Source organism: Kryptolebias marmoratus, linkage group LG1 (assembly GCF_001649575.2).
Source record: "Kryptolebias marmoratus isolate JLee-2015 linkage group LG1, ASM164957v2, whole genome shotgun sequence".
In the NCBI taxonomy this organism is placed as follows: domain Eukaryota; kingdom Metazoa; phylum Chordata; class Actinopteri; order Cyprinodontiformes; family Rivulidae; genus Kryptolebias; species Kryptolebias marmoratus.
Window position 1 is genome coordinate 4,062,421 of NC_051430.1, and position 12,453 is coordinate 4,074,873.

Genomic DNA, 12,453 nt, shown 5'->3' on the forward strand with positions numbered 1-12,453 from the left:
GGGGGGGGACTGTTACCCCTGAACCTAACATCTGCCATTTTCATCTATCCACCTGTCCATTGACAGATGTGGTCATGTAGAAGCCCCCATGTTTGCAGATGACACTGTGACCTGTAGTGAGAGTAGGACAGAGGATGAATGAAAGCCAGTAGAAGCAAAGCAGAATGCATGTGTGTGAATGAGAGGGAGACAGGTGGAACAGTGGAGCTGCTAGGAGCAGAGATACTGAAGGCAGATGAGTTGAAGTACCTGAGGTCAACCACCCAAAGCAACGGGCAGAACACAAGACAGGTTCAAAAGAGACAGCAGACAGGCTGGAGTTACCGTTACCAGAACAAATGTCAGTGGTGAACTGTGACACAAGAGGCTGCATGGGCTATCAGCCAATCGGAGAGTTCAATCCCAGCTTTCCCTGCCACCTGCCATACCCAAAGTTGCCCCCAATCTGTGAATCAGTATTGAAGAGCATGTGTGAATGGGTGAGAGTGACTTGTCATGTAAAAGTTATTTGAATGGTCATTAAGACTAGAAAAGAACTATATTAATGCAGGCCATTTACCAGGGATGAAAAGGAAAGTTTACAAGATGTCAGGAAGACCTGCTGTGATGTATGGTTTGGAGACGGGAGCAGAACTGGAGATGAAAAGAAATTAACATTTTCATTGGGAGGGACCTAAATGGACAGGAGTCAAAAAGACTGCTCAGGTTTTTCGGCCTGTAGGCAAAGTTAGAGTCAAGGAAGAGATGGTTTGGACGTGCAGGGAGCATAGTGGATTTGTTGGACAAAGAATGTTGAATATGGAGGAAAAGAGGAAGATCACAGAAGAGGTTTGTTGATGTAGCAAACTGGCGTGACAGAGAAGGATGCTGGGATAGGGTGAGATGGTGGCCGACGATCCACTGTGGTGACAGGGAGGAAGCAAAAGAAGAAGAAGTAGCAGCTTACTCCATGTCAGGGTTGAGGGGAGCTGGTGCATAACTTCAGCAGTCAATGGGCAAGAAGTGGGGTACACCCTGGAGAGGGGGCCCAGTTCAGAAAACCATTGACGTTCTCAGTCACACTTAAGGGCAATTTCAAATATCCAATTAACCTAAAATGCTTGTTTTGTGTTTGTGGAAGAAAACTGGGAGTAACGGCAAAAAATATGCATGCATCTGGACAACATGTAAGGCCACAGGAACTTTTTAAACTTCAGACCTTCTTGCTGAGAAGCAATAACTACCAACTGTACAGCATATGTTTTGATTTTCCTTTTCTTTTTGCTAGTTTTTCTATAGCCCATGGGCATCAGAGCAGCAGGTTTACATTCACAAAGCATCTATGGACCTACCAGGATGATGCAGAAACTACAGTATGAGATCTGTCTTATTTGCCTGCTGGAGCTGAGCGTTCAGTTTTCAGCTCATCAAAACAACTGCCAAAGTTTAAGTGTTTCCATAAAAATATTCCTTAACATAAATGTTTAACCCTTAAAGGATAATCTGGTCATTTCTGAAGTGAGTTCTGTCAAACAGTCATCACAAGTTAGTTCCTTATCACGGTGACATCAGTCACAGAGTGTGGAGAAAAGAGCAGAACTCTTCATCCAGGCTAGGCTAATGGCTAGCCAAACAGGGCTCCTTTTTACAGTTTTCCAGATTTTTAAAACAACTCTTTCTCAAAAAATGACATATCAGTTTAAAGGAATCCTACATTAGCCTCCCCACTTTTGCATGACACAGTTAGTTTGGTTTGTAAACCATGTTCATGTGTGCCGAGTGTAGATCATTATATGCCGATCATGCTGAGAGGCTGCTGAAAGATGATTTTTGTCTGGTTGAGAAAACAGACACAAACTAAACAAATGCTGTCAGAGAAAAAGTGTAGAGGTTTAATATTAGCTAATGTAGCTTCCTTTCACACTGGTATGTCACTGTTGAGAAGGAGTTGTTGTATTATAAGCCTGAACAACAATATAAAGCCACAGCTTGGACAAAGACCTCTGCCCTTTCCTCCATCCTCTGTGCTCCATGACTGATGTCACAGCTGATAAGGCACTATTTGACAGAACTCATTGAAAAAATGACACGTACTTGTGATATTGTATTCATGTAAGGTATTTTTGTTTTGCTTTTTGTTTTATTCACTGACTACACAATATGTCCATACACAACCTTGATAAGAACTTGAGAATGTGTAGAAAATATACTCTCTTGGCAGCACTACTACTTCCTCTCATTGTTGGACTGATGATGTACAAAGAGGTATTAACAGGGTACAGGCTGGCATTTTCAGGTCAGAATATTAACTTAATGTGTCTTTCTTCTAACACTTAGACTGTTGATTCTTTAGATTTTGTAAAAAGGATTATAATAAGATGTAATGATTACAACAAAAAGGTACACATTAGCTAAAAATTAGCTGGTGATTAGTGACAGCTGCATAAAAGCCAGATACCACACTAGAGCAAACAAGACACTGAATAAACTCTTTTGCTGCTTAATCTGCATCATATGAAATCAGGCAATTGTTTAAATTGCTAAAGAAAAAGGATAATAGTTTATCTTTTCAAGCTCTTAGCAAAAAACAACTGTACAGACCACAACCTACTACTTAAAAATGTAAACAGGTATTATGTATGGTTGCGGAACCACTGCATAATAACAAATAACTCACTCACGGAAATAAAACTGATGGAAATTACTGCTTGAATACCGATACATAAGGATTTATGTATGACACAGCAGATCAGCATCTATTGGTCTTTAATGTAATGTTGCTTGAGGGTCAATATGGTGGTGTCAACAAAACACTGAAGTCAAAAACAAACCTTAAACAGCCACAGTAAAATATCCTACACTGGAAAAAATGTTTCCCTTTTTTGTTTCATAATGCTACATGGTCTCTAGAAACCACTTTCTCTCTTCACATTCATTTTTTTAAAACCAAATTAAAGCAATTTTTGTCTTTAAATGTTTGTCCTATCCTTAACTCTTTGAGTTAAAATTAAAATACAGCATTTAAACAGAAAGTGACCATGTAAACTAAAGCCTTTAAGGAAGATGATAAAACTCATCACAGTTTCTTAAAAAATGCATCAAAAAGGTTGGTTTAAAGCCATGCTAGCACCATTCATCTTTCTCTACCTCCTGTACCTCAGTGCTCTATTGCCAGAGCCTGGGCTAGTGCTTCCCCCGATGCTTAAGTGGTACCCGTTGGGTACAGCAGGGTCTACACCAAGAGTTGGAAGTAGGGCTCCCATCGTGCGAGGCAGTGTGGTCCGAGATGAGCGTTCAGCACTGGGACTTGGGGACAGTGATGCCGCATCCTGGAAGACATCCAACTGGTCCTGGAAGCTGCCATAAGGGCTGCTCAGGGCCTCGCCGTAGCCCTGGCCCAGAAAGGGTTCTGAGCTGATCCGAGTGACAGGGCAAGGGAAATGGTGGGAACCACTGTGACGGAGGGCGTTGTGGTCCGACAGGCCGCGGCTTAGTCGGCCGGGACTCAAAGAGGCCTGGCTGGACACAAGGTGCACCGGGGAGGAATATGCAGTCCTGTATGCCACCCCGGGCCGTGGAGTGAGAGGGGTCTGTGGGAGCTGCCGACGTCCACGGCTTGGTGTGCTAGAACCGGAGCTCGGTGCTGCTGGGCTGCCTTTAACCCAACCACTACCCTAGATGAAAATTGAACAAGCAATTTGAAATAACAGAACGATGAGAAAAATGTGTGAGACAAAAAAAGGAAGGAAAAGACAGGTCCGCCCAAGGGGAAAGAAGGAAAAACATGCACCAAAATGTGATATATGATGTACACAAACGATGACAGAGAACAAAAAATAAACAAAGGACACAGAGAAGACACACAGTAATAGAAAAGAATGACGGATGGATCAGACACAATGATGAAAAGAGAGCAGGGAAAGAAGTGAAAGGCCATGAGAGCTGTACTAAGGACAGACAGGAGAGAAAACTAAAAGCTTCAGCATGAACTACATCGAATGCTGCATGTATCTGCTTTTCTCATTTTTTCCTTTCTAGTTAAGATACAGTTATTTAACAATTTAAGTGAGTAGAATTTAGTGACATCTACTGGCAGTAAGTGCATATTACACTGAGCGTCACAAAGTCAAAACTTTATAGAACCTCTTTTGGCAGCAAATACAGATGAAAATCTCTTAAACTACTTTAAATTCAGTTACACTGGATTGTATAGAAATTGATTTATCTGAACATGTTCACTTTCTGTCCATTTTGCTTTATAATAACTTGTTTTGAAATAAAGATGTTTTTTTTTGCTGATGAAGATGCTTCTATAAACTACTGAACTGTCCAAGATTTTTAAACGCTGCTATTTTGGCTTCAATCTTGTTAAATAAGTAATAACACTATATTATAACTTGTTTTGGTCTGTTGCAGTTTCTTTTCATATTTTAGTCATCAGATAGAAAAACATTCTTTTACTGCAGGCTTTTGAGCTCACTGTTGGACTGAAACTGTTAAAATGTGATGTGCCTCACTACATCAGATGTGAGATTATTATTTTCAGTCAGCCATGAAGCTAGGAATTATAATTTCTGCCAAGAAATCAGCAGCAATTCTGAAGCTAATAAGTCAATCTTTCTTTAACCTTGAAAAGATTATACTCATTCATTCTCATGAAACTTTATTTGCCCTGGCTGCAAACTCGTACCTGCTTGCTGCTGGTTTCCTGCTCCTCGCTGGGGGAGGCAGCACAGCTGGCGGTGGCAGATTTTGTGGTGCAGTGGTCCCGACTGCAGTAGCGGTCACAGGAGTAGTAGCGCTGCTTGTCTGCAGAGGAGTGATGATGTTTCCTCTCGTGGGAGCGTCCTCGGTTGTGGGCTCGCTCTTTGGAAGCAGCCGGTTCAGATCCCGGCTCACCTGCTGCGCCTGCAAGAAAGAAAGTTTGACAAGCTGATGAGTGGTCTTCTGTATGACTCTTAGGAAAGGTTTATTAGTTTTACTTGGTGTGGTGAAGAAAGCACAACTTACCAACACTGTCAACAGATTTACGGTGCTCTGTTCAAGCAATGCAGTAAAGAGTGATAATGTTTTTGCCCATGTCTGTTTGAGTACCTGTGTTTGTCTGGCACGTTAGCAAAATATCTGATTAACCTCTGGACAGGTTTCAATGAAACTCTCAGAAAGAAACCATTGGACTGGCATCTACAACTGATTAACTTTTGGAGCCAACCCCAATCAAGATGGCCGCCACAGCTAAGCAAGCTTAGAAAACACAAAAATGGCCATAACTCAAAAACTGGCTATAATTAAAACCTGAAAAACAGCAAACAACTCCAATCTTCAGAACCTAGTTTTTTTATGGCGTAACAATATTTTGGGCAGAAAGTGGAAAAAAAAAAACTTTTGCATTATGTTTTGTATACTTTTCGAAACATGCCACAACATCTTCTTTGTATTAGAAGTTCAAAAACTTGCAAGGATTTAGAAAATGATGCTCAAACTACGTCACGAGTTTTGTGTTGCAACCAAACTAAATCTTTGGCCAAAATGGTCTGGATGCCTGGCCCTGCCTGTTCAGCATGTGTACCCGGCTTTATATTGGACATGAAGAGACATGAAGAGGTCCCTGACAGATGCAACCAGGAGGACGCCGTGTTTGTTTGATTCCAAAAAAGACAACTGGACTTCTATTCTGTAGCTAAAGATGTTTTGCTTCTCGTCAGAAGAGCCTTCTCATTCAAAAAGATTCAAAATTTAAATTGTGCTGACTCAATTCAAAAAGCTTTTTGAATTGAGAAAGCTCCTTGGATGAGAAGCGAAACATCTTCAGCAACAGAACAGAAATCCAGTTGTTTTGGTTTTGTAACCGTTTTTGGATTTACCATGTCCTGGATGACTGAGAATCTCCACCAGCATGCTGTTTATTTAATTGTACAATCTGGTTTTCACACTAACCAGCCAAACTGGAAGGTTGACCCCCCACAGGGGTGTCCAGAGACCTCTGCCTCTTCTCTCTGTCCCGGTCTTTATCTCTGTCTCTGTCTCGGTCTCTGCGGTGGTGGCAGCGGTGGTGGTGGTGGTGATGGTGGTGGCTTCGCTCCTGGCGAGGTTTCTCCAGAGTGTAGTCCCTCAGGTTGACCTCCTGGGGACGCTGTGGAGCCACGGTGGAGGCTGAACGAGTCATAAGGCTGGTATCAGTGGCAGACTGAAAGAGGCAGAGCAACAAGCTCAGTGAGAGTCACAACTGCCACGAGTCACTTCTGTGTACTCCACGACACGCGTGTTCTGCCTGTGTTCTAAAGGTTTCCACTTACTACAACTTATAGTACCCTGAAAAGCATTCAACCCCAAATATTTTTGTTGCCTTACTACCTGGAATTTATTTGATTAATGGCAATAATTCTCCAAAATAATACTCCTGACTATCAAAGTTAAATGGGGAAAAAACTTCTGTAAAAACTTAAAAAAACAAAAGTAAAAAGTTGTGAGCATGTGTTTTTAGCCCCTTTGCTTCAGGAGGCATCCTAATTAGAACCTGACCACCTCAGCTGACGAATTCTCCTTGGGAGCGGCGGCTCTACGCCAAGCTCCCCTGGATGACGGAGCTCCTCATCTTATCTCTAAGCTCATTTCAGCCACTTATATCCAGGATCTTATTCTTTTGGTCTTGATCCTTACTACATGACCTTAAGCAAGGGTTGGACCATAAACAGAGCAGTAAATCGAGCTTTGCCTTTCAGCTCAGCTCCTTCTGCACCATGACAGACTGGGAAATGCCCACATTACTGCGGCCAAAGGCCTGATTTCTCTATCCATATGGTGCTCCATCTTACCATCACTAGTAACAAAGATTCATAAATACTTGATGCAAAGACTCACCCCCAACCTGGAGGGGGTGTTCCACCTTTTTCCAGTTGAGAACTATGGCCTCAGACTTAGAGGGGCTGACTGTCATCCTAGCTGCTTCCTCACCCCCACAACCTCAGAATCAGTGTCAGTGTAATGTCCCTGTATAAGATCTACCACTGAGTAGAAGAACGCATAAAGACCAAGGAACCCTCCACACAGGTCAGAGACACAGATCAGGGTTGAGTTGCAAAAATAAAAAATAAAAAAAGACTATACCCTTAACTTCCCTGAAAGAACCATTAAATCCATTATTAGGAGATGAAAAGACAATGCCACCACAGCAAACCTGCCAAGATGTAGCCGTCCACCAAAACTCACAGGGCAGGTAAGGAGGGCTTTACTCAGAAACTAAAGATGACCCTGATGGAGCTGCAGCCCTTCTGCAGAGATGGGAGGATCTGTCCATAAGACCACTATGAGCTGTACAGAGCTGAGGTGCAGTTTTATATGTCATTTTTTAGAATTGAAACAAGTTTCTTTCCTGCTCTTCCTTCTTTAATTAACTTCATTTTTTTGTAAAATTATTGTTCTTAATTAAAAATCAAATTAAACCCCAGGTTATAAAACAACAAAACAGAAATTACCAAGAGGGAGAAATATTTTTGCAAGGCATTGTAAAACAGACACACATTAGGGCTCAAATGGAGGCTAAAATCTGTTGCACTGCAGCACTGGGAGCACCTGAGCAGCCTGCTAATGGGATGCTGACTGAACCACATTTCCACAGAATACTGAAGGAGAGGAGAAAAGGAGCATGATTCCTAACAGGATAACCTGTTGATGCTGCTGCACATCTGGATGACACAGACCATGTGAGAGCACAATCAGGTATGTAGTGTATGATGTGTGGCAGAAGTATACATACAGGTAGAAGAGTCCCTGGAGAATAGTGGGAGTGACTCTGCTGAGATGAGAGCAGAAAAGAAACACAGAAAAGGAGACCAGAATTAGGACTGGTAATTAAATAACACCATAAACCGCAGTGATAGCTGAAGAGGGACATTAACTAAGACCACCACTGGTGACCACCCAATTCAGAAATGTTCATGTCTTGGAAGTAATAAAAACTTATTTATGTCTTATTTGAACCTTTCTCTGCTCAGACCATCTAAAAAACTCTTTCATGGACTCAGATAGTTTTTTATAAAGTGTCTGTTTGCCTTGAAAAGACTTTTCTCTTTATTCAACTCTCGAGATGTCTGAGCATTATTAAGTGATTTTGAACAACACTGCTACAGTACTTTAATTTGTCTAATTCAAAATCTGTATCTTATTAAGAACAGTATAACAGTTAACCAAAAAAATATAAAAATATAAACTGTATCATACTGTACCTACTGTTTCCTCTGCATGCTCCATTACAATTTTTCTGTTGTGTTTGTTTTTTTTTTCCTATTTTTCTCTACATATTACTCAAAATTATGCTCTACAGGAAGTAAAAACAGTTATTTGTGTAATTCTGGTCAACTCCTCTACATTTTGAGTCTTAAATAAATCCATAAATAATAACTAACTAATCCATTAGTTAGTTATTATTTAACTAATCCATAAATAAATACTAGCCACAGCTCCCTTCCTTTTTCTTACCAAATTTGTTAACAGACAAAAGGCCAATAAGTGCATCTTTTGCTAACTAAAATGGGGCTCTGTACATGCTGTATTAAAGATGATGAAATGGCAAAATTAGGATTGAATGTTCCCTATGAGCTGTGAACTGAGCATCAGCAGAGAGAGAGAGAGTCTGAATCAGAGGTTTCCCATGTCACCGAAGCACAATGAAAGAACAGAACAGGTCGGATTTTATCTTCTGCTTCAACCAAACCTCAGCCTAAATTCAGGAAGAGAAAGGAAGTCTGGCACCAGACTGAAAATGGACATGTTAAAACTGAGGACTCGAGGCCCCAGAGATCTGACTGCATCGTATAATTTCCTCTACACACCAGCAGCTGCAGGCCATTTCCAAAAGGCCAACATTAATTGAACTGGCTAAAGGATTTCCTGCCCCCTTTAAAAAGGTGAAAAATTGAGACAGCAAGTCAGCGTTGCAACCTTATGCCCAGTTATTTACATTCTTTCATTAATCCCCCACTTCAGATTCTCTCTCTTCCACAGTAACCCAATTACCATCTCCCTTCCCTGGTGAATCTGGAGCCCAGAGCCATTTAGAGTCACTATCATCTTTTCAGTTGGAGAAAAACAACACTGGACACACAGCTGGCTGCTGGCCAGAGAGTAATCTCATTACTGTTGACTTCTCTTCTGCTGTGAAAGCAAGATCAACAACAGCTCTTCTCACTGCTCTGTGAGAACAATGCACTTTAAATGCCTGAATCGATCAACATCTTTCAGGAAATGAGGTGCTTCTTATATTTCTACGGCTTCAGATTCATTTAGTGTTTCTGTCCTTTGTGCTGTTCTAAAAAAATGACTTTGTGGCATTAAGAACAACATGCTGTGTTAATCTGCAAGAATCTGCCATGTCAAAAATAGTGTACTGCAAATCCACACAGCAGAAACTAGGAGAATACAGCGTAGTTACAAAATTCAAAATAAACTCTGAAAAAAAGAAGCAGCACAAATGAAATGGCTAGCATCTGTTGAAAGATTGCAGATCATCCAGAGATTTAAACTAAGATCATCTTGTGCTGAAAAGGGATGAAGTTATAGCAGTTTTGTCAAACCTTGTAAATTACATTTTGCACCATCTCATGTGATGTTGTGAGATCTCACTAGCTGTGATAGCACTCAGAGCCTGTGTTAAGGATGACTCTCTGCTACTACCACACAAAAATTAGCTCAATATCTGATATCTGGGGATGATGATGTACTCACCCCTTGCCTAGCATCTTTGTTGTACCACGTCAGTCTCTAGGTGTGACAGCAAAATACTTTTGTGGATGTTAGAACACTGGGTTTGAAGTTGTTTTTGAGTCAATCTAGATGATATGGGTTGATTGATAGCTTGATACAGCAGTAGGTTGGTTGGTAGAATTACAGGAAGATCTGTGCTGAGTATGGATTGGAGATCCAACAGTCAAAGTGGGAGACTCCACTAAGGGTGGTGGAGAATGACAGGGCTAAGATACTGTGGGACTTCCAGATACAGACTGACAAACAGGTGATGGCTAACCAACCAGACATTGTGGTGATCAACGAGATACAGAAGAAGGCAGTGGTGATAGATGTAGTAAGCCATGCCAGTGTTCAACAGAACACTTCAGGGGCTGAGACCACATACTGGAAATCCCAGAAGAACCTCAGAGATCTCTGTCCAGAAGAGAGCAGACCTAGGAACAAGTAAGATACTACACAGAACCCTCAAGCTCCCAGGCGTTTGGATCCTCTGGTGGAGGATCCAAACTTAAAGTGAAGTGAAACCGCCCATGTGAAGAAATTAGGCAAGGTGTGGTTTTATATAATACCTGTTTATCTGTATATGGACATCTAAATATGTGATACAAAATATAAGCAGTTGCACACCTAAGTAGGGTGGTATAAAGCATGAAAAAATAAAGCTTGACACTTGGGGGGCTAAAACCACATACTGGAAAAGTGTCTCTAACAGATCCCAGATCCCAGGAACAACCTCAGAGAGGTTAAAATGAGTCCCACTCCGACCCCAAACAATATTCCAAGGCCTTTAAGTTGAGCTACCTTTAGGAGGAGCATACAGAAAGATGACAATGCTGAAAAATAGCAAACCTACAATTCACCTTACTTCAGTTCCACTTTTATTCTGATTAACTGTACTAACGACTTTATGTATTTAAATGCTATCAATGTAAATGAACATAATACAAATTCAGTATAACCAGATACTGAAGATTATTTAAGGGAACAACTGAGTAAATCCAGTTTGTCCTTTGAATCGGAGATGACAAGTAGCTGTTCATAAAACAAAGGCACTAAAACAGAGGAGACCCCGCAGTCCTGCTCAAAAATGTTGAAAACAACACCTGGAATTACTCAGAAGAGTAATGGTCTTGCGTTATTGTAGTGAAACAAGGGCTGCTGTTATGACAGTGTTTTAAAACAGGCTTTTTTCCACCAGTTTGGACCTGAAGATCAGCTGTTACCTGGACTTCAGCACTGAGCCGAGGCATGGAAGCGGCTCTACCCTGGCTCTCCAAACCTGAACCAGGAACAGCTATAGTACTGTTAACACTGGACTCCATTTTCTTCATCTCTACGGACACCTGGACACACACAAATAGCAAGCTCAGCATCACTGTGGAAGTATTGTATTATTATTATTATTATTATTATTATTATTATTATTATTTAGCAACACTATATGAAGCACATAAAGAAGAATAATTAAGTTGGCTAAAGTCTGAAGGAAAAAAAACAAGTCATCATCAAAGAGAGTACATGAAGTTCTGTAACAATGTCAGTACCAAGTAGGAACTATGTAAGAAAACTGTTGAATTACATTAATTATACTAATAAAAGTGTCAACAAAAAGCTTGAGGTATGTGACTGAATGAAAGCAGTCTGTCTTAAAAAAGAGAAGCTGAGAAAGGCAAATGTCGAATATGATGACTGGTATACAAACACACGGGCCTGTGGACATGGACATCATCTTCATAGCAATGACATAAACATAGAAAAGATGCTGCAGGTACACTACATCACTTCTACAACAATGTCCTTTAGCATAGTCAAGACCAAAATAGAGATGTTTGATTGCAATGCACAACTGATCAGACTGATTTACTGTAAATAACTGGATCATTCACAGGCTTCTGTTGAGCATTTAGCAAAGACCCAGTCAATGTCCAGTTCCCTAACAGATACAATATAAGACAAATAAAGATATATACAATGATAAGTGACTTTACAGACCTCAGTGTCAGAGCAAAGACTGAAGAATTTAACCTGTAAAAATCCACAGTGAGCTGACAGCCGTCAGCTGTTTCACCCAGCTTCATTGAATTTAACATCAGCTTCTTGTTTAATTACGTGAAAATAATACAAAACAAAGCTGCTCATACAGCTGTCCTCTGATTGACCCAGTACATTAATGCATGAAGTGACCACAGCAGGTCCAACATCAATCAGAACAAACGTTATAAACTCACACATACATTATTCTGTAATCCACTTGGATTAATAAAATTCTGACAAAACAGACATTTTGAGAAGAGTTCAATTAAACTTTTAGCCAAAATCCCCCCAAATATTCAACCAAATAAAAAGTTATGTTTTTAGAATATTCCCAAGGATCACTGCTAAATTTTCCTAAATCAGCCGGTAGCAGAGCATTTTTTTTTACTTCCAAGTAGTGCTGGGCGATATAACGATACATATCGTGGGGACGATAGAAAAGTGTCTATTGTGATATATTTTCTTCTATCGTCTCTATAGTTTCTGTCGTTTCTATCATAATTGTATCAATGATTCATGTAAATATTTCATAACGTAGGCTACGGCGATTGTATTAGTGTTGTCACTTTGCATAAATTCAGTTTATAGAAGTGATAAATAAGAAGAAAAAATAACTATTTTGCGAAGAACCTCCGTTTTGCGACATGACGCTGCTTTACGTGTGGGTTAGCGACATGCTTTACGGCAGCAGCTTTC

At 40.6% G+C, this 12,453-nt stretch overlaps 1 protein-coding gene across 9 annotated transcripts in view; it reads right to left on the bottom strand.

Moving 5' to 3' along the window:
- Positions 1-6: 6 nt before the first annotated feature.
- Positions 7-12,453, bottom strand: part of cacna1ba (calcium channel, voltage-dependent, N type, alpha 1B subunit, a) — a 168,826-nt gene continuing 156,379 nt past the window's right edge. For 7 of the 9 annotated variants that reach the window (XM_017432700.3, XM_037976826.1, XM_037976825.1 and 4 more), the window contains 5 exons: positions 10,947-11,066; positions 7,736-7,774; positions 5,917-6,166; positions 4,670-4,887; positions 7-3,653 (listed from right to left, as the gene is read on the bottom strand). In XM_017432700.3, coding sequence (XP_017288189.1) covers positions 3,123-3,653; positions 4,670-4,887; positions 5,917-6,166; positions 7,736-7,774; positions 10,947-11,066 — 1,158 coding nt within the window. In that variant the 3' untranslated portion in view covers positions 7-3,122. The remainder of the gene's footprint in view (positions 3,654-4,669; positions 4,888-5,916; positions 6,167-7,735; positions 7,775-10,946; positions 11,067-12,453) is intronic. The other 2 variants (XM_037976819.1, XM_037976828.1) reach the window with 2 other exon arrangements.